Raw genomic sequence first — 27997 nt, forward strand, 5'->3', positions numbered from 1 at the left:
ACCTTTTCGGTCTCCGTTTCACCATTTACACCGACCACAAAACGCTTGAGTATATTTTCGAAGGTAAACACCGGGACGGTAAACGTGCTTGCTCTCGTGCTGAAACATGGGCACTTCGCTTACAGCCGTATACTTTTAAAATGAAGTACGTACCTGGATCAAAAAACATCTCCGATATTTTGTCAAGACTGTGCACAGAATCAAGTTCTCCGTTTGATGAGGGTTCTCAGCACTTTTTATTTGCTGTAGGAGAAGGACCATCTGCAATCACCTTGGATGAAATACAAAACCAGACGCGAACCGATGAAACGCTTAGCGCAGTTATAAAAGCACTTGGGACTGGAGAATGGCCAACGAATTTCTACAGATATCAAGCTTTTTACAATGAGTTGGGAGTCATCGACGGTGTAGTAGTTCGGAACGATAGGATTGTGATGCCAGTGAAGCTAAGACCGAAAATTCTCGATATCGCCCATCGTGGACACCCAGGAGCCGTAACCATGCGCAGAATTATCAGAGAAAGAGTCTGGTGGCCTTGCATGGATCGAGATGCTTCTGATAGGATTCAAAGTTGTATCGGATGTCGGATGTGCAGCAGTTAGTAGACAGTTACCACCGGAACCAATGATTCGTAAGGAAATCCCGGATCGGGCGTGGCAAGATATTGCAATTGACTTCCTTTCCGCAAAAGAATGTGCGCCATTCTTAGTTGTTGTAGACTATTTCAGTCGTTTTTTGAAAGTTATTGAAATGCGACACACGAATGCAGCTAAAACTATCGAAGCACTCGAACAGATATTCAATGAGCAAGCATACCCTGAAACGATCCGCTGTGATAATGGGCCGCCATTCTCAAGTGAGGAATTTGCTGTCTACTGCAAAAGCAAGAATATAAAACTTATTCCAACGATACCATATTGGCCACAAATGAACGGCCTCGTTGAGCGTCAGAATCGAGGTATTTTAAGGGCTTTGTGGATTGCCAAACCTACTCATTCGGATTGGCGGAAAGTGTTGAAGGACTACGTATATATGTACAACACTTCACCGCACTCGATAACAGAGAAAGCACCTTTAGAACTACTTACAGCTCGCCTGGTCAAGGACTTACTACCATCTTTAAGGACTGAACCAGCGTTACGCCAAGAAGAGGATGTTAAGGACACTGATGCGATCAAGAAAATGAAAGGAAAAATCTACGCAGACAATCGCAGACATGCAAAAATGTCGGACATTAGGGTCGGCGATTCTGTCATGCTCAAAAACAACGAAACCGGAAAGCTTGAACCTAACTTTCGAGTTGAACGCTTCACGGTGATAAGGAAAACTGGCAACGATGTCATTGTTGCTAACCAGTCGGGAGTGACCTATCGCCGTTCTGTAACACATTTGAGAAAATGGCCAATCGAAAATGGTACTCCTGATCCGATTCCATCAAGTTCAAAATTTCCAGCAACATCACCAATCGAATCGCCTCCGCAGAAAAAAATTTGAATGGAGCAGCCAGATGCTTCTCAACCCGAAAATGGCTATACACGTCCATTGGAACGACCTTCAAGGATTCGAAAAATGCCATCGCGGTACAATTTGTAACTTGATCTCCCCACAATAAAATGTCATTTGTTTTTCTTCTTTTCTCATCCATATTATAATTTATATATCAAAATGTTAATGATTCTATTTTTCACCGTAGACTAGGAGAGGGATTGTAGAGTCATGGACCTCTTGTTCGGAAAACAGAGATGGAGTATGAGGAAAAGAGGAGGGAGAGATCCTACACGTAGTTTCCTATAGATGTCATCAGAAACAACAGCAGTGACATCTGATGGAAAGTGAATGCAGTAGTTAAATCTAAATCGTTAATTCCTAGATGATCCTGAGCTCGAAGCATATAACATCGCTAGACACTCAAAGACCTCAAATCTCGCTATAACTCTTCGTCGAACAGTCCCCCCCCTCGACCCGAATCTGCGTACGCCAGTGTGCGCCCGGAAATAAGTGCACTGTTGGTGAACACATTTATGCTACATGGCTAGCTGTTATGAATTATGAATGCAAGCTCTATGGTGCGGATGATGATTGTTTATGATTCAATATTTAACCCATGATCAATGGAAATTGATGCGATCGAACGAACGACATCTATAATGGTGATTTATGATGGAAACTACAAATCATCATTAACGCGAACAAATGCTCAAAGAACGGAAGCGCACATTGAAAGTGGAAGGGACGGAACAGTGTCCCAAGCGGTACAAGACACGGAATTGTTTGGTTTAATCTGGGTGGCACCTAACTCGCACTCTAGCCTTTCTCGTTAGTGCACTTTCACGGTAAATTCCATTCATCTCACCGGCGAGGGCCACGCTGGAACCGACATTGCGTGCCAGTTGGCTCGGTTTGTGCCGAATGCAGCAGCACAGCTGTTGAAGACCGGGCACCCCGTGCAGGACCAGGATGAACCCGGACCGGAAGCGGGCATTCATGTAGCAGTAGATGATCGGATTGTAGCAACTGTGTGACATGGCCAACCAGTGGAAGGCGAACCACAAGTACGGTAGCAGATCCCAATTGGTGTCCACGTCCACCATCTGTAAAGTGCGGAGGGGTGGAATGTTAGAAATCTAAAGCTCGCCATTGGTGTTTGGCGGAACTTACCATTAGAAGGTTGAACGGCAACCAGCAGATGGTGAACACGATCACCACTGTGACCATCATCTTAATCATCTGAAAAGAGAGAAAATTGAAGACTGTTAGTAAATTTCGATGAAATTGATCAAATTTTCAATTTGGAAGCTTGACTTCTGTGCGGTCCTAGTTCAAGCTAGTTACAGTATCAATTTCATCCACCTGGATGGACTTTATTCCAGCAACAGGCATCCATTATCTCGTCATGCGCCCCTTAATTGACAATAATGAAGTTACCCTCGCTCGCAGGAAAAGCTCCTTCTCCATCGTCCATCATCCGAACCGACCTGACCTGACCGGACACAGACGACGATGCAACCCAATCTATTCAATTACGTCCAAACTTTCCAGGCTGTAAAACGAGACAGCGAGGAGCCAATTTCCCTACTTTCAGTTTACTATGCGACACACAATAGCTAGCTGAAACTCTGCAATTTACTTACATAACCTAAAAGCGAAAATAAAAAAAAAACTACAAACTATTTTCATTTATAAACGAACTCTTCCTCTGCATCTCTAATCAAGCGCCTTTCCCACAGCAAAACTGATGGGAAAATACCCATCTTCTTCGTCGTCGCAAAACAACAATGCTCAAACTGCATGCTGATGGTTGACCACAACCATCGTGCGCGGCGTCTTTCTCTGCTTCAGCGATACAATTTTCTATCTCCCTCTCTATCTCGCTGGCACAATTGCACCGATGGGTCACTGGCTAGAGCATTCATTGAGATTAAAAATTCAGATAAGCCCTCCATTGGTGGCGAAGAAGGCCCGGACTTGCCCTCACGACGGCGACGTGACACGGACGGAAGTGAAATGAAATTTTCTGTGCAGTGCACTACGACACGACGATGACGATGATGATGGGTAACTGAGAGTGACACAAAACTTTACTACTTTGTCGTTCTTTTCCTTTTCTTTTTCGAAGTGGGAAGTTGAAGATTTCAGTGAATGGAGGAATCTTACTAGGAGTGGACTTTCGTTAGTTGTGGAAAGCTGGCCAAGTTGCAGCCCGGGGGTAAAATGAAATGAAGTGGTTTTACTTTGGCATTCCCATTCCCGATTCTGGGACTTATGGATGCATTCCTAGTTTTGGGATAAATGTGAGTTCTAATTTTCAAAAGCCACTGTTACTCATAGAGTGAGTAATTTTTTTTGTTAGTCACATTCGAGCAAAAATCGCCTCGGAATATTTATCATTTAGGAACATTCTACTCAGTCAGTGACAGTGTTTTTTTTTTGCGAATTTATGTAAACCGAACTCAAATTTGAGAGAAATTCTCATTTTAACTCAACCTATGAGTAACCTCGGTTTCAGCGAAAGTGAATAAACGGAACACAAATTTGTGTGAGATTCTACGACCGTGAATCCTATGCACTGAACTGGCAACTAGCTGGTCAGTTTTTTTTCTCGATTAAATCCATTAAATAATTGGTAAGCTGCGAAAAGTAGCGTTGGGTCATTTTACCCCTAAGGTGCATTTAGCACTGTCAACCCCTAGAATGGAATGTAAAAGAAGAGAACTTTGTTCCACTAGGACCGTAGTTTGCAGCTTACTATGACAAACAATTTAAAAAAAAAAATCGAATGCAAACGAAGAACTTTGAAATCGTTCGACTTGTTCGTAGGATGCAAATGACAGAGGTCAGTCGTTTTGTGACATAAAATGCATTTTTCATCGTTGAGAGAGACGTCTGCTTATAAGCTATAGTTGTGAATGGGTTGGTAAGTGATTACAACGCACAGTGGTCCAGGATGCAGATTTAGGTGGAAGGATATGTTTTGAGCCTGAAATTGAAACGTTAGACTACTAACCAAGACAACAAATCAAGAAGACTGGCAACTCTTCCATTTTCTCATACGAACGCTATGAGACAGGTACAATCGCGTCATCTGCCGCTCAAAGGTAAATGCTTCGAACGAATTTGATAGCAAAGATTACATCCTCAGAAGAAGGGTTTGTGTATTTGCTCATTTTTCTATGCGTTGCTTCTCCTTCTACCTTCACTCAAGCGCAGCGCCATTGTATCTGTCGCTCGGATTCTGGCAAAGTTGCCAGTCTTCTTGATTTGTTGTCTTCGCTAATAGTCTCTTCTACAAAGCTGTTCCTTATAGTTAGGCCCTCATTTTTATGACAACTAATTCTAGGGTGGTTCTTTTTAACATTTAAAAAACAATCTTACTTTTTTGTTGGAAGAAATTAAGGTATACATTCTTCAGCAAAGTTATAGCTGAGCCGCAAGGTTGCAAATACTCATTTCAGCTTAAACAATGTTTTTCTAAATTATGAAATAATTAGATGCCATGATCAAATTTTGAATTGGTAGGATACAAGAAGAGGTTGCAAAGAATGTGTTTGACATATTAAACCTGTTTATTTCACTTCATGAGAGTCACAATCAGCGATTTTTCACAAACTCACTCACTCACTCAGCGATAAGAAAATCGCTGATTGTAACTCATAGAAAGCAAAATTTACAGGTTTTATGTTTCAACCGCATACTTTGTAACCTCTTCTTGTAAGTTACAAGTTAAACATGCCATCATACCATCTTTTGGTTTTATTATTCCGAAAAACATTATTTTAGCTGAAATGAGTATTTGCAACCTTAAACTGAGGTAATTAAAGGGTGATACGGTCAAAATTTGGTCAATATCAACTTGACGTATTTCTTTCAATTTTGCATTTAAAAAACCTGAACACCCCTCATTTTGAAGGTGTGTGTGTGTAGAATGTTGCTCCTATTTTGATTTTGGAATTCACTCTTCAGTTGTCAAAATGCCGTCCAAGCAAGAAGAGCAGCGTATCAAAATTTTGCTCGCGCATCGCGAAAATCCGAGCTACTCGTACGCAAAGTTGGCAAAATCGCTAAAAGTTGCCAAATCAACCGTTACAAATGTAATTAAAGTGTTTGGGGAACGTTTGTCGACAGCCAGGAAGTCTGGATCGGGGGGAAATCGAAAACCGGAAGCCGCTGAGACGACAAAGAGAGTTGCCGGTAGTTTCAAGCGAAACCCTAACCTCTCTCTCCGAGATGCCGCAAATAAGCTGGGTGTATCGTCTACAACCGTGCATCGAGCCAAAAAAACGAGCCGGACTATCGACTTACAAGAAGGTAGTGACTCCAAATCGCGATGATAAACAAAATACGACGGCCAAAGCGCGATCCCGGAGGCTGTACACGAAGATGCTGACGAAGTTTGACTGCGTGGTAATGGACGACTAAACCTACGTCAAAGCCGACTACAAGCAGCTTCCGGGACAGGAGTTTTATACGGCAAAAGGAAGGGGAAAGGTAGCAGATGTTTTCAAGCACATGAAACTGTCAAAGTTCGCAAAGAAATATCTGGTTTGGCAAGCCATCTGTACCTGTGGCTTGAAAAGCAGCATTTTCATAGCTTCCGGGACTGTCAACCAAGAAATTTACGTGAAAGAGTGTTTGAATAAACGTCTGCTGCCTTTCCTGAAGAAACACGGTTGTTCCGTACTGTTTTGGCCGGATTTGGCATCTTGCCATTACGGTAAAAAGGCCATGGAGTGGTACGCCGCCAACAACGTGCAGGTGGTTCCCAAGGACAAGAACCCTCCCAACACACCAGAGCTCCGCTCAATTGAGAAATACTGGGCTATTGTCAAGCGGAACCTAAAGAAGACCAAAAAAACTGCTAAGGGCGAGCAGCAGTTCAAGGCAAACTGGCTTTCTGCGGCGAAGAAGGTGGACAAGGTGGCTGTACAAAATCTGATGGCAGGGGTCAAGCGTAAGGCCCGGCAATTCGGGTTTGGAAAAGCGGAAGCCTAACTGAATATTTTTCCTGAATTTTATACTAATTGAACTTGAAAAAGAAATTTAATTTGATTTTTTAAATAAACGATTTCACCGATTTACACGCATTTTCCCTTGACCAAATTTTGACCGTATCACCCTTTAAGGCAACTTTTTAAAAAAAAATTTTCGGTATCTCTTAAATTGACCGATTTAAAGCTATTTTCTTGAATTGAGTTAGGGTGTCTAAAAAAACAGTTGTTTTGCTTTAGTTTTCTTATTCAAAATTTCTCAGCACAGATATCAAGAGCCACATGTGAGAAGGGCATGCCGTTTCTATGCATTTCATGGAGACGCAATACAGTTTGTAATTTAGGCATATGTTAAAAAGTTAAAGTTTGTAAATTCATATGTATCTTAGAACAGTTTTTTTGTTTTTATCCAGTTCGTTTATTTGGAAGGCTCAATCGTGTTAGCTTTACGGAGCCAATAATTCATTATTCATTGTTTTAAACAAAATTCACTCATATCTGTGTCTAGTAGGAGTTGGGCCGAATACTCGCGGCTTACTCGAGGCTAGCGGGGTACATTGTTGAAGGATAGGATCAGGGGAGGAGCTTGGGGTAGGGTTTCATTGTCTCATCAGAGTGTTGTCGCCAGTTTGAAAGGTAGTGTGGTTCTAGCTTCGTCTGGAGTTCAACCTGCTATGGCGACCAGCGGGCGACGATGCTTAGAGCAGTTATTTTTCATTTGCTTTTATTATTTTTGTTTTCATTTACGTCACACCCGAAACTTGACGTCTACTCTCAACTTTGTGGTTTTAGTACTTGCACAGTTGTACCATTTTTGCATTCGTAGAGCTAGACAAATATAGTGATACTCTATGACAAGGGAAGTTTTCTAACTAAATAGCAGCGCTTTTAATGAAGATAATCATAAAAAAATACATGTATTTAATTTTTGATTGTTTATTATATTGAATATTTGATTTCATTTTGTAAATTGATGGAAATTATTTATACTGGTGCTGCGAACAAAGTTTAATTCAGTTCATAATTGTTAGGAAAGCTTCATTCCTAGATTGGTCTCAAATATGGCTACTGTTGTATGCGATGACTGCCTTAAGCAGATTTCGTTGATAGTTGTTGTGGCTTTCAGGAACTTTATAATTCATCCATGTTTTGGCAAAATCGTGGTGAATTGCTTCGATTGTCTGTTCTGAATATCGTCCAAGTCCTTTGTTTGCATTACAGCAAAATCCAGTTACGTGGAATTTAATGATGTGAAACTTCGGAGTTGTTGGAAGTCTCAAAGCTTCCCAACTTTCACAAAATTCGTCAATAGATTGACGATACCCATCAATAAGTTCCATGCCAAAACATTTTTCAATAACCGAGCCAAGATTTTGCATCATAAAGGCATATTCTTTTAGACCAGCATCGAGTAAAATTTCTTTTTTGGTCAGTAAAGCACGACAATGTCTTCCAGCAAAACCAAATTGCGCATGTCGAGTTGCATTTGCAGCCTTAGCCCAAGATTCTGCAATGCTTGGATAGTTTTTAGCTATGTTGTCGTAGGCACTGTTCATTAGACCCAAAAACAAGTGCAATGATGGCGGTGGACATACATCCAATACTTTCGTGCAGTCATTACCGGAAAATAAAGGTTTGTTTACACAATTGAAGAAGTTTCTAGCTTCCTTCTCCTCTCCACCTGATGCCATCCAACGTTCTGCAAATTGCTTTATCGACCCAAGCGTTCGTGGTTCACCTGTGGCAGTACCTAAATCTTTCTTATGCACCGTGCAATATGCACATGGATGAGTCGCACTATTGCCCATTACACCAGCTAGTATGTTGATTACTTTTAGATCACCTGCAATAAATCATTATTTAACAGTATTATATAACAAATTTGGCAATGATGCTACATTTAATCTTATAAACACTCACCTGCGACAAAACATTGAAGCGAAGTCAAATTTAGATGTCCCCAAAATTTAGATAGGTTTCCATAATTTTCTTGTATACCAGGAGCAAGAGCAAGGATCAGAGCTTGACGAACCCCTGAGTCCTTGAATCCTTGTTTGCATTGCTGCCTCTGCGTATCTTCAATACACAATACTATCTTAATTGACCCTTGTCCTCCATCAATTCCTATCTTCAGAAAACAATCATCCACATTTCTTCTAGCCTTAATGTATTGGATAAGACCTTCAACGCTGATACGTATAACAACGGCACGTTTTTCGGCAAGGTAAGATTTCCCTTTGGTGGATGATACATCTATAGTCGTTACCTTGAAGAAATCTTCAAGCTCACTCATTCGGTTCTGAAGTGCAGATTTCAACCCAGGTTGAATTGCCTTACGGTTTTTGACACGAATGTTACGTGCCAGCTTCAGCGTCTACAGAACAAAGTGTTCAAGGAAACAACATAGTTTAACAAGTATCTAGTATTAATTTCCGTACATCATACCTTGCGCGTGCTAAGATCCAGGTCAGCTTTCCAATTAAACACATCCTCATGAGAAATTGGCACCGTGTTTTCCTTCTCTTTTGTATTGATAACCTTAATACGACTAGGTTTTCCCCTTTGATTTGAAATGCTTGCAACTGGTTGATCTTTTGATAATTTCTTCCGTATAGCCGTTAAAACCAAATGATCTTGGCTTCCTTCCGCCATAACCGAAAGATTTTGAAGCTTAGTGTACTTGTTGCATTTATGTGGTTTTCCAGGATGAACTTGTGTCAAGCAAACATTACAAATTTTCATGACGATCGATGCTTTTTTTCCTTTCGATATAGAAACGTTTTTCTGCAGCGTTTGTTGTGCCACACGACACATATCGCAATCCTGGTGTTTTGTTGAACCTCTCGTTATTATTCTCTTATGGTATTTATGCACAGGGATTTTTCGAAACTTTTTACCACTCTTACATCTATATACCGCAATGTAGCAGCTTCCGCACAGCACTTTTGGATACATTTCATTTTGTTCGTCAAAATCGGGTAAAAAACACTCTTTAATTGTTTTTTTTTCCAACGGTTTATGAATGTGTTTGGCCAGTTTCGCTTTATTGAAACATAGGAGACATATTTTCAACCGGTTTTGTTCGTGAGTTTTCTTCATGGTCACACGCAGCTGAACGTTATAATTAATACAAGCGGTTTAGTTCCAGAACACAGTAACAATGTTTTTGTATTTACTTCTACGCCGAACATGACATATGGTAACACGCTTAAATGAAGTTAACCATGTTGAGTATAAACAAAGGAAAAAGGAAATAGAGCTAAATTTAGCTAAATATTGAAGCCATTTTTTTTTATTTTTCCTCGACAGATTCTTTTCAATCCAACCGATTTTGAAATGTCATCGAAACTAACATCTGGAGATGAAAATCCGAGGTATATGAAAGTAGATTAATAATAGCGGCGCCGGTGGTGTAGTGGTAAGCGTGATTACCTCTCACCCCAGCAGGCCTGGAAAAAACACAGTCGGCGCCGCCGGGATGTTCTGAGGCATAACATCTCCTTCGGAAGGGAAGTAAAGCCGTTGGTCCCCGGTTCATGAGTTGATGGGTCGATAAGGAAGGGTCCAGGTGTGGGAGCTGCCTCCCAGGCGGCGTCGGTAGCATTGGTGCTCAGCACGGAAAACAAGATCGACGTAAAACAAATCCAAGGAAAAAAAAGGAGATTAATCCATCTCTCCACAAAGTACATTGCGTCTCCATGCAAAACCTACTAAAAAAAAAACGGTAAAAAAATCCAAAATTTAAAATCAAGATTTTTCAATTTTCCCCCGATAGAATATTTTTAAACCAATCGATTATTAAATGTTAGCACCCAAACTAACTTTTGGTGAAGAAAAACCCGAGGTACATGAAAGTTGATTAATCCGCCACTTAGGACACGGCGTGGGGCATACAAGTTTTTTTTTTTTTGTGAACTAACCTTTATAGGCCATTTCCTCGCCAACGGAGGGTCGTTCACGCAAACCAACAACATCATCGGAAAAGGGAAAGTTCTCCCTACCCGGTGATATTGATGGTTTGCGTTGGTGTCAAATAGGTGGCGAGAAAAGGGCATAAGAAGGTTTGTTTACAAAAAGCTTTATGCCCTTTTCACATGTTGTTCTTGATATCTTCAAATAACTTTTAAATCTTTTACTCCACAGAGCTTGTCGATATCTTTCGCCGATCAAGAGTTATTGACGTTTTTCTACTAAAAAGATGCCCTTTTTAAATCATTATATCTCTGGTTGGGGCAAACAAATCAATGCAATTTGATTTTATACGAGTTTAATAAATATTATATCTTTTTTTTTCTCGTATTATTGAGAATAATATACGACCTTTTAAATGCCGTAAAAACAAATTTGTTTTGTTTGCCCTAACCAGAGATATTAACATTTGAAAAGGGAATATTTTTAGTAGAAAAACTTCAATTACTATTGATCGGCGAAAGATATCCACAAGCAACCTGTAGAAAAAATTTGCGCCTTTAAAAGATTTAAAAATTATTTGAAGACATCTGTGCTGAGAAATTTAAAATAAGAAAACTAGAGCAAAACAAGTGCTTTTTTTTAGAGACACCCTAACTCAATTCAAGAAAATACCTCTAAATCGGTTAATTTAAGAGATACAAACAAGTCTTTGTTCTACAAAATTGCTTGAAATTAGCTCAGCTATAACTTTGCCGAAATATGTATACACTAGGGGCATCCCACTCTAAACTTTTGCTCTAATACTCGTTAAGTATTTTTGAATCTCTCTTAAGTATTTTCAAGTATTTATAAATACTTTTTCTCTGACGTGATTTTGATCATAGTAAGTCTTGATTGTAACGTCGGTTGCTAGTGCAATTATTTTTCATATCGATGTCAAATGTTATGATTTCGAAGTGTATTGTGCAAATGTAAGTAAAATATATATTCACTTTACATTGCTATGATACTAAGTTGGTAAGTAAATTGATGATTTTGTTTGATGTAATTGGCTACTCATGTTCCTCATTTTTTTAATATGTTATTTGCAGGCACCGTTTTGGGAAGCAGTTCAACGAGACTTTGGTCAGGTTCCTGCGGAGGTGAAGAAGATGTTGGACATCCTGGCATATTTAGGTAGCCCGACCATAGAGCTTTTGAAGTCTGAAGTTATACCCGAATTGGAAGAAGATATGAGGACAATGGCAGAGTCATTCAAGAAACGACCCAACTTCAACTATGATGAACTATATGGGGACTTCGGTGACAGCCCCGAGAAGTTCATGTTCCTCAGCGGAGAAAAATCATGCATAATGCGAGTGTGTCAGTTGTTTGCAACATCAGGGCAAAGAAAGGCAACCGGCGTCCACTCGCAGCAGTTTTTTGAGCGAACCCAGTGACCTTGAAGGGATGAATACTGATACTAACGAACTGTTGAGCAAGATCAAATTAATTTTCGAGTCCCTTCTCCCGCAAGTAGATACTCAATAGTGATAAAGATGATTCCCGCAATGCGGACCATATTGTTGGTTTATTCGATGATTACACTATATGTTAATGGAATTTTTTGGAGCTTTTCTACTGGGTCAATGTGGTTCCCATCATTTAATAACATTGTTTTCCTTTTCAAAAAATTTAATCCTTCTGTTTTTGACAGGGAAATCGATGATAGACAGTGTGTGGCATATATTAGCGCTAGTGTAAGCAGGTCTTAACTTGACGCTTAACGAGTCCGCAAGCCATGTGTGCAGCCCTCCGTTGTAAGTGCAGCAGTTCAATGCTGGTAAACAGTGGTATCTATAGACCTTTTTGACGTTTAATCATCTTTCACTATCTAGCAAACATGGATGAATGGACGGTTTGTTTTCCCACTAATCTGTTTCCCTTTTGCTCGCACTCGTTCGCTTTAGATGATACAGTAGTGTGCGCCGATTAAACGTCAAAAAGCTCTATGGCAACGCTTCATAAACACACACGGGCAACTCTCCCTTCACTTTCGGACCAGCTCTTCACAAGGTAAGTTGCACATTGGCGATCCTGCCAGATTTAACTAAGCCATATGGAATCTTCCATAAGCTCATTTGGTTTTCTATCATAAAGCGTAGCCTTCACGCACCGCAAAAAAAAAAATAATAATGGAAACTGCTAGATTCGGTTGATTCGTTTATAAACGACGCCAAATCTGCCTTATTCGTCTCAAGATAACGCCATTGCGAGAAAAAAAAACTACCAAGCCTGCCTTAATCGTTTCAAAACGACGCCATTACAGAAAACACAAAATCTGCTCAAATCGTTTCAAAACGATGCCACCGCGAAAAAAACTAAAATAAATAAACTGCTAAACCTGCCTCAATCGTTTCAAAACGACGCCATAAAATAAAAAAAGCCTTAATCGTTTCAAAGCGACGCTTTTGCAAAAAAAAAATCAATTGGCCTCAATTGCTTGAAAATGACGCCACGCCCTATTACAAAACAAAAAATAACGCATACTTTACATTTTACCAGCATTATCTACTGTATATCAGTACGGATGCACCAACAGGACCGTTTGACACAGGAAATCGACGTCATGGACAGTAGCACTCAAAAAAAAAAAAAAAAAAACGGAAGGCAACCTCCCCATTAAGGGTGCCCTGAAGGTCCGTTCGCTATCCAACGACAAAATGCTGGTGAACGACCATCTGGCCAACATAATGTTCTCCACACCGGTGTCCTCGCAGAAGATCCGCCGTGAAGCTGGTCAGCTGGCGAAGTTGAAAAGCAGCCGCTTTGCACTGCCTTCGTCCATCTAGCAGCTGAAGAATGCCAAAGCTTCTAATTGTATTCAACCTGCCATTGTATGAAGGGCCAAAAACGGTTTGGGTGAATCCGTGAGCAACATCGCCTACTTGCATCCACGGAATAAATGAGAATCTCCTTCCAACAACAGGATCATACAACCGGTCATAAAAAACAGGCCATCCAACAGGAGGATGTCCCAATGAGTGGGGGAGAAGAGCCCACCTTCTTTTCACGAAATGTAAACGACAGGGAGTTGGCATTTCGACTCTCCCCATCCATTTCGCGTCAATCGGGTGCCCTGGTGGTCCGTATTGTCCACAACATTTAATGTTTCATATAATAATGGAATGAAAGTTAAGAAAAAATAAAGGAATGATATCACCCGGTATGTTACCAAGAAATCCATGATATCACGTTAATCACGAAGATTTCTAAGAGCTCCATAGATATGCTGCCACTATATCTTCAACCACGAAACACACTCTAGCTGCTCCAACTAGAGGGATCTCAGCAGAGAAAACATGGCCTGCGTCCACTTTTCATTTTCGCGACACAACGGCTTCAGTTCACCAGTACACAGTCTACCAACATTTTGTCATCCCACATTTCGCCCCAGAAGTCCCAGAATTCAATCGGGTCAATTTTTCTCCGAGCAACTATGAGATTAATTGAAAAATCATCCATTTCGATTTTCGAACGAGAGATTTCTAAGCTCGCTACCAGCGCTCCCATTGATCTTCATGATGATGATAATGATGTCAGAGCAATGGTGCATTCACGGCTGAAAAGGAAAACCGGGTAAAATTCTTTTTTTTTTATGAGGAGAGAGGGACATGTGTGGCATATATTAGCGCTAGTGTAAGCAGGTCTTAACTTGACGCTTAACGAGTCAGCAAGCCATGTGTGCAACCCTCCGTTGTAAGCGCAGCAGTTCAATGCTGGTAAACAGAGGTATCTATGGCAACGCTTCATAAACACACACGGGCAACTCTCCATTCACTTTCGGACCAGCTCTTCACAGGGTAAGTTGCACAGACAGTATCACACGTTTTTATTAAAAATTAATTTTTTGAAAGCGGAAGTGTTCAGTGACACAGCTGGAAAATTAGTAGGAGAAGTATTGTGTCCAATTTGTGCATCAGATCAAAACACGAAGCGACTTAAGGTAACGAAAGAAGTAGGAGGATGTTGGATGACGGGGAACTTTATTAAGCATTGTGAAAATCAGCATTATTGGATTCCAAGAGAGCTGAGAAAAAGTAAAAGGCGACTACCGACCGCTCACACGCAAACTAAAAGCATCGGTTTAGAAGAAGCTACAACCGATAATTTCATCGTCTAAGAAGACCTCGAGGAAGAATACCTGGCGTTATCAGCTGATATTCGAGATGTCGATGATCCACAACAGTCTAATAGATCAAGGTATTGAATAAGCTTTACCTTCCCATTAACTTTCTAAAATCAGTTTTATAATGAGCAGTGTTGGCAAAACCAGAAATAAATTGATATTTTGGAACAAAATATCATGCTTGATATTGATTTTACAAGCTCCTTTGATATTGCGAGACTATTCACAACGTGCAAAAATCAATCTGAGAGTTGACTCGACACAAAAATGATTCCATTGCACATCGTTTTCTTAGAAAGAGATAGCATAGTTTACTATCTATTTTTAATCTTCACCGAAGGCAGGCGCAAAGGGACTGCTGCAAGCCGTTATGGAAGTTTCGGTTGCATTAGAGTGTAAAGCAAAAATCATTAAACTCAATCTCACCACAGTTTGGTGAGATTTGCAGTTTGTGAGTTTTGTTAAGTTGATATTCCGAGCTGCGATATCACAGCTTGCTAAATCAACCGCTGTTGTTTGCTTGTTGATTTTTGTCTACGAAAATCATGCGTGATCTTGGGCGTTGGTGAGATTTGATTTTTTGATATTTTCCCAACACTGATAATGATAATTTATCGCACAATTTCGTTTCACCGCCATCAAGCTATGAATCAAATCTACTGTTCATTGTAATAATTTATAATCCTGCTAGCATTTTATTTTTTTAATAAATAGATAAGAAAACCAATGAAGAACTATACACTCACCATTAATCCGAACTGATTTAAATCTGCAACTGCGCTCAAACTCAAAAGAGGGCTGCGTTATAGAAAGCATGAGAAGAACGTGAAAGCTTATGAACTAATGAAAGCAGGAAGCAGCTTCTATAACTATCAAGCTAGTAACAAACACTGTATAAATCATAAGGGTTTGCGCAAACATATTACGGCTAATACTACTGACTCCGTAGAAGGTGTACTAATGGTGCAAGCATTTGTAGACTATCTATCCTCAAACAATTACAGGTTTGTAGTTAGCCTTAGTGAGGATGCATCAAGTATAGTTCCACGTCCAACATATGATCCTGCAACAGATAGCCTATGTGGGTTGGTACCTCCTTTTGATGAGAATGGAATGCCCGTCATGCATCACTTCAAGATGACGTCCGCAATGAAGATGACACAAGCGCTTTCGGATTTTGCCGTTGGTAATTTGACATATATGATATTAGCAACACCTATGGAGAAGCAAGCTGCACCGTTTTGCATTTACTTTGCATGCTCCGATACGAATTTTGACCATAACGTCTTTTTAAAAAAAGATGGAACTACGTAGAGAAAACATTAGATGAAGCGGGAATAAAAGTTATTAGTAATTGTTCAGATGGCGATCCACGACTGTTGAAAGCAATGGTTACCAGAGCAGGGTTGAACAAGACAGATTCCTATATGAAATGGGGAGAATGGTTCCGGACAGAGTTGCGACCTATCACAATCACGATCGCCAAACAGCTGATGGTAGTAACGCTTTGTACATTCCTATCAATGTGCTAGTCGAAGCTCTCTCCATGACCATCCATCAAGTTGACGAAAGAAGTAAAAAGCCGTCACCGATCTGGTCATTCCCGACAATCACGACACTCAACTGTGCTCGTTTTGAAGCAGTTGCTGCTTTACTTGCTTATTTGAGTGTGTTGGTGAGTAAACCAAACAGCTTCCGTTTCATGTTGCCTGCTTTGTTTGTAACTCACACAGTCGCGCCTACCGAGACAAACTTGGAATGCGTAGGCATTGTTTTCATTTTCTTCTGTCGTTTCGCTTTTTCTCATGATCGAACTGCAGAAGTCTTCACTGTTTTCGTTGTGCTTTTCATCATCAGCAGCGAGCGTAGCGTTTTGCTTGTGAGCAGCGACCATTACTGGTGATTGTTGTTTGCCATGGCTCTAACTCTCACTGCGTGACAAAACGATCTGTCAGCGATAGTCGGTTGGTGCGAAGACGAGTATCACGTGAGTGTCATGATATTTTGCATCACTGGTTCCGGATTCAAGAAAAAAATCAGCCAGTGTGCATTCAAGATACCGTACACCTGGTGAATAAGTTTCGACATAGTTTAGTGAACAAAACATCTAATATTGGGTAGTTCATACATATATAATTAATCATTTTGTTCGACCATTTTCCACAGAGATGGCGCTGTTCCGCTGGTAGGAAGTGATAAAAATCGCCATATAGAAATTGAGAGAAGTGCGAATATCTCGCCTCCGGTGCATATTCAGGTCAAAAAAAGTGAACGACAACCTAAAGGAATTAGTCAGGGGCTTTGTCGTTCGGTTTTTTCCCGGAAATTAATGCTCAACAAGCTACAATTAAATAAAAATGATTTTTCCCCATACAATTTTACCTGGTTTACTACCAGTCCCCAGCGAGCCAAAAAAATTCAAATTTGAGAGAGAAATTCTCTCTCATGAGCTCAATCTCTCAACATGCCATGTATTTTGTTGACACTCGATTTGTGATTTCCCTTTCACAGATTACAAAATAGAGTACCTGACACTACAAAACATGACTGGTACCTCTATATATGCATTTGCTTTAACATTTGAAGTCCCTCCTTCATACATAGAATTCGGCGGGAAATTCTGTAAGGGGTGAGCTATTTTGTGTGCAGAATGTGTAAAAAAGGAGGGACTTCGAATAATATTCTAAATGCATATATAGAGGTACCAGACATGTTTTGCACTGCAGTGTCCTCTGTAAACAATTATAGGAACACAGATTGTGTCTAGTTTCCGATAGATGTCACCGCAAACAACAGCTGTGACATCTGATGGAACGTGAATGCAGAAGCTTAACAAAATGATCAATTAAAAATTTACATTTTATACATTAATTGGTTCAAATATTTCTCAGGAACCTCCAAAGCATCACTTGCACATTTGGCTGAACTTATTACTCGAAAAATAGGAAAAGATGAACATCTGTTAACATCGTCTGATTTGAGCAGCAAGGATAAAATAAAATTTGAACCTACAATTAAAACGATTAACCCCAACGTACGATGTCATTTGAAGCAGTATGTTCCTGGATGCGATGGGACAGTTTTGTTGCTAACTATAATGAGCCAGATATATGATTCGTACACATCAATCGATATGCCTCCTCTACAACGTATCTATCTTATTTGGTAGTTTTTGACGTAGGACTACGTCTTTCATTTCTATACTGGGGGTACACTTTGTGAAAACCGAAAATGGAACATGAAACAAAATTATGAAAGATTTTGAACATTAATAACTCAGCTCCTCCTGAAGCAATTGCAATAATTTTATCACCAATCGATCAGAAATATTTTTACACATCTATAGCAATGTTCCCGACTGATGATTTTCAACGAGAAGCTATTGAAAAAGTGGTAATGTCAAGCATTGTCCAATGTACAAATAAAAAGTGATAATTTTATCACTGTTAAACGTTCTTCCCAAACCCAGTCCTCATAATCGAGTACCACTTGGTTGCACATCATTCTGCTTTAACCTGAAAAGATATAAAGTAGCGCTGCTGTATGGCAACAGCCCATTTTCGCTTCGGACGGCGAACGGCAGCAAGCAACAAGTGACTGGTCGTGGCAAAAGAGGAAAAGGTGCCAAGCGTCATCGCAAAGTTCTTCGAGATAACCACCATCCGTTGTCTGGCTCGCCATTGCGGTGTCAAACGTATCTCCGGTCTGATGTACGAGGTGTGCTGAAGGTGTTCCTGGAAAATGAGATCCGTGATGCTGTCACCTACACTAAACACGCCAAGCATAAGCGGCCATAGATGTCATCTACGCTTTGAAGCGACAGAGACGCACTCTGTACGGTTTCGGAGGTTAAATCATCACAAACTTTGGATACAAAACGGCCCTTTTCAGGGCCACCATGCTTATTACAGTAAAGAGTAGGAATAGAATTCATCTGCCTGTTTGTCCATATTCAGAACCACAGCCTCCCAACGACCACACAAAATGCTCTGCAGAGTTAGAATCTTATTATTATTATTATTTAACTTTATTAGGGAGGCTTTCAGCCTTGGGCTGGTTCGCCTCCAACCAGTTGTAATCTTGTAATCAAACTTGGAAGCAGGGGTGCAAGTGATTTTGATTGATTCTCTCGAGGGGCGATCAACTTCATTAATCAGCTGAGTTGTAAATACACACTTCGGAAAACCCACAAAAATACGTAAATGTGTACACGTTGAAACTTAAATACTATAATAAAAATACTTGAAAATATATCAAAAATACTTTATACAAGAAAAATATACTTCATAATGACTTGAATACACTTTAATACCAAATTGCACAAACTTAAAAATTCATAAATAACATCAAATTCAAAATACACCTTTTCAAGTCGGCTAGATTAATCGAAAATACTCAAGTTAACAGCCACTTGGATTCTCTTCATCAACTTTCTTTTTGAAATAAATACTACAAATTTGATACGCTTACAAATAAAAAACGGAAAGAGTTAAGATAATTGATGATTGATCAATTAAATGAACTAAATGTTCACATTTGTTCCGTCCACTGGCGGTCCTACGTCAAGCTTCCATTCGTGCCCCTAGGCACAGACCCTTCTACTTTTTTTATGTTGGAATACCTATATTGTTGGATAATTGATAAATGTAAAATCTTTTTCTGTAACTCCCTTTCATAATCAGAGCATGGCGAGCCTGGTGCTGGAAACGTTATCAAAGCATACAAAACTGTGTCACTACATTACCAATGTTTACTTATCTCTTTAATTGAATGCACATTCGCTTGTGATTTATTTGGCCCAATGTCGAGATATTAATACTCCCGAACAATTTATCGTTGAAAACTTATCCAGTCAGCAAAATGAGCATGTTTTCCGAGAACTAAGAGCTATGGCAACATCAAATTCTACAAAAAATCAATTTTTCGATGGGCGAGCTGATTGGAAAAATGAAGCGTTTGCAAATGCATATGAAAATGAAATATACTTGGAAAGATGTACTACGTTTTCCAGCAAGCACTAAACATCAAAAAAAGTTTTTTCCACCTATCGTGGAATCTTTACCATCAGATGGAGATATTCGAACAACCGTTTGAATTTGTCTCGGTTGAAGAATAACCACGTAGACAGCGAAGAAATTAACAATGAGCTTGAGCTTGAGCTTGATTGACCGCCCACGGTTGCTACTCTGTTATTGCCAGATCAGCTGTAATTACACAGAGAACCAATAGACGATGCTTGGGACTAGCAATCATCCTCAATGTGTAAAAACTGGTGATCTTAAATTAGGCAATACCAGCGCCGGCCGCGCCCGAACACAGGTCAAGAAAGGAATGGGAAGGATTGTGTTGACATGACACTCGCTTTGATGGAAGCCGAGAACACCTCTGCACTTCCACGAGGAATCACTGGGATGTTGGATAAGAGGGTTGGGTTTGCAGCAGGGTTCGTTTTGGTAAACGATAAGCTGAATTAATGTCCTAACCATCATATAACGCGAAGGAGCTTGGGACTAAACCCACTGTCTTCTGCTCAGTAAGCAAAAACGTTTGCCACTAGGCAGACGAGCACCTTTTTAATCACCGAGTTGCTGTTATTACCATGTAGTCATATTAACAAATAAAACGATTGACGAATCTTGATTGTGGATGGGCCTGAGATTAGACTCATGATGTTCTGCTCAGTAAGCAAAAACGGTTGCTCTAAGGCCACCGAGCCCCTCATATCACATAATACCGTTTCGCAAAATACACGATACACAAGCGATTTTACTATAAATCTCTTTGATATGTAAGGACCTGGGACCGCGTTTTTCTGCTCAGTAAGCAGGCCACTGTAACCGACGATCTTTCAAATCCGAAAACTAAAAACTACGAAAAAGTACTTAGGCCTTCATTAAGTTCCACTTTCACGCGACGTACAATGTTTCAATTTGCTCTTTACGTATTGTTCAGGCTAGGCCCTTTTCAAAATTTACGCGAGAAATACGCACAATCGTCACCTACCTCGCAAAACTGGCTCCAAACGACAACAAAGGCATAAGCAACGATGGATTGTTGAACTTTGCTGGCTCCGGTGGTGTAGTGCACAGCAAAAAAAAATGTAATATCGATCAACGTAATTCAAGCTGATGCATGGAATAATGATGTAATTGTAATTTTGTAATTTATCAGCACACACCCTGGTCGACCACTGTAAACCAATCTGCCGTTCAGCGTTTTCGGTTTTTGTTTCTGGATCTTTAGTTGCCTCTGTGATATACTTACTTGCGGCATACTATTTTGGGAGTGTATATGAGCGTGTACCATGTACGGTAGCTCATCTCTCATCGTGATGGTGGGACATAGTAGACAAATTAGAGAGAAAACAAGGAGGTATTAGTATTAGTTATATGTAAACAAACAAAACAAAAGTTAGATAATGCGGCACTGTAACTACTACTATTTTAGAGGTATGATTCGTCATGTTTAACTCAATGTTTCAATTGAGGCAAACTATCTATCTTACAATTACAAAAGCAAACCTAAACTTACAATTATATGCAAATGCAAAATGAAACTTGACAAATCATCGTCAATTCCCTTATTCCAGGGCAGGGCCTGACGATTTGAATCTAATTTTGATCAGTGAACGGGCACCATATGGTACATTTTCTCACCATGAACCTATCATTTCCAGCCTATCTGAACTATTTAATAAATGGAAGCCATAACATGGGTTACGCTCCCCCTAAGCGGGCCCTCCGCATCCTGTCTCTGTCTTATCTCAAATACAAAATGCCAATGGTATGAATGTATCTATATATAACTTGGAAATGACGTACAATCAAATAAACCCGTTACCCACTCACTTGGTCAGGCTTCAGAATCGTCCAGTGGACAGTGCACTCTACACTCCAAGTTCCCTTTTTTCAAATTTACCGCAAATTTGATATTTTACCCATTGAGTGTTGATTAGTCACAATGAAACATTGTGACAGAAGTTGAGGTTACTAGTGTATTAAATAATCTAGGTCCTATTTAGGAAACCAAATCTGGCCAACGCCCACCCTAAACCTAAACCTGTTCTAATCCACCTGAAAAGACTAACGAATGGAAGACTTTGACTACGCAGCCATGCAATAGTCTCATTCCGTGCCTTATGGCAACTTGATGATTCTATTGCGCTCATCTTCTGGCACCACCCAGGGGAGACTTGGTCCTGTACCCAATGCTTAACTTATCTCCATTCCACTCAACTACTCGCAATTTCGTGTGATATAGTGGGCGGAATATTATTATATGAGACAATTCAATGCAGACGTCTTTCCAAATTTGGCAGATCGACAGGTAATCGGTGAGTTACCACGATAGTTGCTATTCGACAACTCGACAACGTCCCATCGTCAACGCCTGCTATGAGAATTTCCCATAGCAGACGCCAACGAAATGACGTCATCAAGCTATTGATCAACTACCCTGGTTATCGCCTGGTACCTTATAGCACGATGCTAGGAGGCGAACCGGAAGAATCGATGAGCTACATCCCCCTACGTAGACAGCGAAGAAATTAACAATGACGATAAACAAGAAGATGAAATTATGGAAAATGGCTTTTACTCAAGCATATCGGAACTCGATCAAGAAAATAATATAGCTGATGCTGAGATGATATTTAAACATTGCAGTGGTGATATTAGCTTAAGAAATTGCACAACTGACCTAAAGTACACTTTCAAAATACGAGGTACAAATGGAAAAGAGTACAATATCAAGAAATCTACGATACTTTGGATGCTTTGAATACCAAGTATGAATGCTCCAATGGCAGAATTCGAAGATTATACCACCCAGATGAAATATCTATCAAGCAAACAAGCGATCGTCAACAATACAGTTTATTAGAAGATATAAATATGGGAGATTGGATTTTCATTGAAGGATCAATTATTTGTCACGTAAATGGATTCTCGTTTAAGACAGGTAAAAGGGAGATTTGTTATGATATCAGCTATAGTCTGAACGTAGTAGAAGTTCAAACTAAAATTAAAACTATATTTTCATGTAGAACAAAGATGTGTTCGCTTGAACGGATTCCAGCAAAGTGCCATGGAACTATAAAAAACGAGGAGAGTTAAAATTTAAAATTTAAAATTATGGACGGTGGAGGACTGTTGAACGCCAACGAGAGCATTATTGGAATCGATGTTGAGAAATACACATCGCATATCCCACCGGATGCTACAGGATCTTTAAGTGCTGAAACTATAAAATATTTAAACGAATGCAATTTTTTAATATTTTTGTGTTTTTATTAAATGCACATAAACCTATTATTACAGTTAATATTTATAAATCAATGTGTCATTAATAAGAGATAAACAATAAGTTCGTATCCATAATAAAAAATACCTGAACGATAACCCAAATCATACAACTATTCCACGAATAGTTGATGATACCCCAAACACGTCGTTATGAAAAATATTCATACAATTTTAATGAGGAAATGCACAAATATTGTACCTTTTGTGATATTTTCGCATAACCATCGAAGCACGATGAGGATAACATATAAGCACGCAGAGCATTTTAAATGGTGACGCTTATGAGAAATCCACATTTATCTGCGTATATATCGTGTGTGCGCGGTTCTATGTTAATTTTTATTAGAATAGCATAATGTGATTTTTAATAAGGAGCACATAATAATAAATTTTAAAATACGCTTTGCACACAAACCAGCCTAACACATAACATCCCTGACAACATTGAATAAACAAATTTCAGAAATTCACCTAGCAACCAGGTAAGCATACTAGTACTAGGTATTTCGTAAGTATTTTTAAGTATTTATACGTATCTAAGATATCAGTCAGATATTTATAAGTACACCGCGAGAAATATTATGTTTAGAGTGGGAAGCCCCTAGTGTATACATTAATTTCTTCTAACAAAAAAGTTAGATTTTTGATTTCAATGATTATAAGAACCACCTTAGAGTTCATTGACATAAAAATGAGGGCCTGATTACAAGGAACAACTTTGTAGAATACACTTTTTGTCTAAAATTTAAATTTCAGACTCAAAGCTTATCCTTCCATCTAAATCTGCATTCTGGACCACTGTGCAACGGTCATTACGAATGTTTACGTCTAGAGAGGAGGAGTTATTTAATTTATTTTTTTGTTGGGCATAGAAGGTTTTATCTTTTATACGGTTCCGGTCCTTAAAACATTGAATGCTGCCGTAGAAAACACTGTGGAAGCCTAAAATCCATCTGACCCCTAATCTTGCCTTCTTCCGCCTCCGATCGGATCGATCAAATGTAGAGAGGGGGTCGTCGAAAGGAAACGTAAACCAAACCGTTTGTTTACACCAGAATAAGGATTTGTTACAACGCAAATTAATGCATTTTTCATTGAATATCTTTCCAATTTCCATCGCTAATTGAATTATTTTACGATTTTCTGCAGATCTGAACTGATTTGTAACTCAACTATTTTTGTTCCTTTGGTTTGTTTTCCGTCGATCTTGTTTTTCGTGCTGAGCACCAATGCTACCGACGCCAGGGAGGCAGCTCCCACACCTGGACCCTACCTATCGACCCATCAACTCATTAATAAGGGACCAAGGCAGGCGTGATCAGGCATACCAAAAGTACCGCCTCATGACAGTATTTCAACGGCTGACGCTTTCTTTTTCCTACGACAGCCTTGAGATTGAGCTATAAGCGACAGCCCACAGTGAGGCTGTCATACGACATGCAACGTTGCCGCCTTATGCAGTACACTAAAGCTCGTTCTTATTCATGTATTTTGTTCTTTCGGCTATGACGATGATTGATGACGAGTATTGACGAAAAGCTGATTTTAATTTCAATAATTTAATTCGTAGAACCAATCGAGATTGATTTCGATGAGTTCCTAAAACCAGCAGACGTACAGCATGGAGATAACGCAAAACATGGACAAGAGTCACGCACAAATCAGCTTCGCAACAAAAAATCGACGGTGACGAGACCGATTCGTCAACGTCCTGCAGGCGGTTACAAAGACCGATTGGTAAAAAAAAATGCGTTGTGATAATGGCAACGTTTCACACGACAAAGACTCCAACCACTAAACCGTCCTAAAAGTCACGTGGGTTTCCCGTGATGGACATACCGAGAATCAGATCGACCACATCTGCATCAGCCGAAAATGGAGACGGAGCCTTCTTGATGTCCGGGATAAACGCAGCGCCGACATCGCGTCTGACCATCACCTTCTAATCGGTGAAATACGCCTACGCATGGCGCGGATCCAGCGACGGGAGGAGAGACTCGGGCGGCGGTTCAACACACGCCGACTTGAAGATCCAGCGGTAAAAAGGTCTTTTGTTCATGAACTTGAGACTCGAGCTGCGGACGTTCCAGAAGGTGGCAGCGTAGACGGCCATCAAGAATGCCTTTATAGAAACAAGCGAGAACAACTTGGGTGAGCTGCGCACCCAGAGGAAAGAGTGGATCACAGATGAAACCTGGCGGAAGATTGAGGAGCGTAGAGAAGCAAAAGCCGCGATAGAGCGGGCGAGAACCAGAGGAGCCAAGAACGAAGCTCGTCAACGGTACTCGGCTCTACAGAAGGAAGTCAAGCGCTCTTGCAGACGGGACAAGCGAGCGTGGGTGAACTCCCTGGCCGACGAAGGGGAGAAAGCCGCAAACACTGGCGATATACGCCTCCTCTACGATATCTCACGACGCCTGAGTGGAGCAAGGATGAACCCGAGGATGCCAGTGAAGGACACGACCGGACAATTGCTTACCGACCCCACTGACCAGCTGAAACGCTGGTATGAGCACTTCGAACAAATTCTTCGAATTTCGACGGCCAACCAGCCATCAACATCTCGGCATGATCCGCCTAGGGTGCGGCGCATCACTCGCGTCAATTCCGAGGCCCCATCACTGCAGGAGATTGAAGCAGCTATCCGAAGCATGAAATCCAACAAGGCTCCAGGGGTGGATCGCATATCAGCAGAGATGCTCAAAACTGACCCCATGTTATCCGGACAAATGTTGCATCAACTATTTTGTAATATCTGGGACACCGCGACTTTTCCGGTCGACTGGATGCAGGGCATCTTAGTGAAGGTCCCAAACAAGGGGGATCTGACTGTGTGCGACAATTGGCGAGGCATCATGTTACTGTGTATTGTTCTCAAAGTTCTGTGCAAAGTTATCCTGAATCGGATACAGGAGAAGATCGACGCGACTCTCCGACGGCAGCAGGCAGGATTCCGTGCCGGAAGATCTTGTGTGGACCATATTGTCACGCTCCGCATCATCCTGGAGCAGGTCAATGAATTCCAAGAGTCCCTTTATTTGGTATTAATTGACTTTGAAAAAGCTTTCGACCGTCTCAATCACGAGAATCTGTGGGGCGCCCTGAGACGCAAGGGAGTCCCGGATAAAATCGTCAACCTCATCGAAGCGCAGTATGAGGCTTTCACGTGCAGAGTTCTGCATAACGGAGCCTTGTCCGACCCTATCCGGGTAGTCGCTGGTGTGAGACAAGGATGTATACTATCACCGCTACTGTTTCTCATCGTAATCGACGAGATCATGGTAGGTGCAATTGACCGTGTACCGAACCGTGGGCTGCTTTGGCAGCCTATCACCATGGAGCATCTCAACGACTTCGATTTGGCTGATGATGTTGCTCTACTAGCACAACGGCGCTCTGATATGCAGAGTAAGCTCAATGACCTAGCCGAACGCTCCTCTGCGGCGGGTCTCACCATCAACGTCAACAAGACCAAATCGTTGGATATCAACACGGGCAACCCTTCCAACTTTACGGTAGCGGGGCAAGCAGTGGAGAAGGTCGAAAGTTTCCAATATCTTGGCCGCCAAATAGCGTCGGACGGCGGGATCAAGAGCGACAATGGTGCGCGAATTAAGAAGGCTAAGGCTGCGTTTGCGAGCTTACGAAACGTATGGAGATCCAACCAGATAAGTCAACGCACCAAAATCCGAATTTTCAACTCGAACGTGAAATCTGTGTTGTTATACGCCAGCGAGACGTGGTGTGTATCAGCGGAGAACACTCAAAAGCTGCAGGTCTTCATCAACCGATGCCTGCGGTATATAATTCGTGCCTGGTGGCCTCACAACTGGATCTCAAATGCCGAGCTCCATCGTCGATGTCATCAGAAGCCGATAGCAACAGAAATTCGAGAGCGAAAGTGGAGGTGGGTCGGCCACACACTTCGACGGGGCGGAAACGAAATCTGCAAGCAAGCGCTGGATTGGAATCCAGCAGGACATCGCAGCAGAGGTAGACCCAGGGGCTCATGGCGGCGGAGCCTCAATAAGGAAATTAAGCAAGTCGATAGGAATCTGACCTGGGCCCAGGTCAAGGCAAAAGCGAGCAGCCGCCCAGGATGGAAGTCTTTCACGTTGGCCCTTTGCACCGCTGGTGGTGCACAGGACCCTTAAGAAAAAAAAACTAAACCGTCCTCTTCAGCTATAATATTGCGACCATCAACGTAAACAACATTACGAACGCAACGAAACTTAATGCACTTCGAACACTTGTCCGAACGATGGAGCTCGACGTCAGGAGGTGGAAAACGGGCAGCTTACTCTCCCTGGTTTCAACTTCATTGCCAACGTTGACCATGGACGAGTGCACCGATGGATTTGAGTTCACTCACTCGAGAAAAAGTGACACAAGCTGCGGGCAATGTTTACTAATCATGAACACTAAATGTTCATGAATCATGAATAATGAACATTCAGTGGTCATGATTAGTAAACATTGCCCGCAGCTTGTGTCACTTTTTCTCGGGTGAGTGAACTTAAATTCATTGGTGCAGTCGTCCATGCAAGAAGAGGAACTGCCATCGCATTAAGAGACCATATACATTTCTCGCATGAGGAGAGAAGTCTAGATGGTCACCTGGTCGCTTTGCGTGTTCTCGATACCACACTTAGTTGCGTTTACGCCCCGTCTGGAACAGTATATGGGGTGTTTACATCTGTGCGAATTTGCTGGCGCTAGTGTACTAGCCAACTAGCACAAATTTCAGTTGCTCCTGAAATCTCATGCTGGTAGACGCTGATTCCAACAATCAATACGAAACTAACGATTTCAAATTAGCTCACTACTTGACTAGCCTATTGGTCCCAAGCAAATCGACTAACGACCCCATTCTAGTATTAATTCCAGTACTACACTATGTTTGTTTTGATTCGCTATGAAAGTTTGACAGATAAAATGAGGGGTTAGTTAATTTTCCTATGTTTCGAGGGGTGAATCGATTAGCTTGGAACCGAAGATAGTACCAGAGCTGAGCCAAAAAGTTAAGCTCGTTTCTTCGGGACCTTCTGGTCTTAGAGTTACCTCTATGGTGATTCCCTGTTTACATTATGCTAGTGAATTTTTTTGCTAACAGCTAGCTCATTAGCGCT

The 27997-nt window shown here is 40.9% G+C and overlaps 1 protein-coding gene across 1 annotated transcript in view; it reads right to left on the reverse strand.

Moving 5' to 3' along the window:
- Positions 1–27997, reverse strand: part of LOC135704812 (RYamide receptor-like) — a 409469-nt gene that overhangs the window by 44107 nt on the left and 337365 nt on the right. Inside the window, exons 4-5 of the mRNA XM_065226330.1 lie at positions 2659–2727; positions 2354–2591 (exon numbers count right to left, since the gene is read on the reverse strand). Of these exons, the coding sequence (XP_065082402.1) occupies positions 2354–2591; positions 2659–2727 (307 nt within the window). The remainder of the gene's footprint in view (positions 1–2353; positions 2592–2658; positions 2728–27997) is intronic.

Source organism: Ochlerotatus camptorhynchus, unplaced genomic scaffold (assembly GCF_037179485.1).
Source record: "Ochlerotatus camptorhynchus isolate MF236.1 unplaced genomic scaffold, CSIRO-AGI_Acam_v1.1 ptg000248l, whole genome shotgun sequence".
Taxonomy (NCBI): domain Eukaryota; kingdom Metazoa; phylum Arthropoda; class Insecta; order Diptera; family Culicidae; genus Ochlerotatus; species Ochlerotatus camptorhynchus.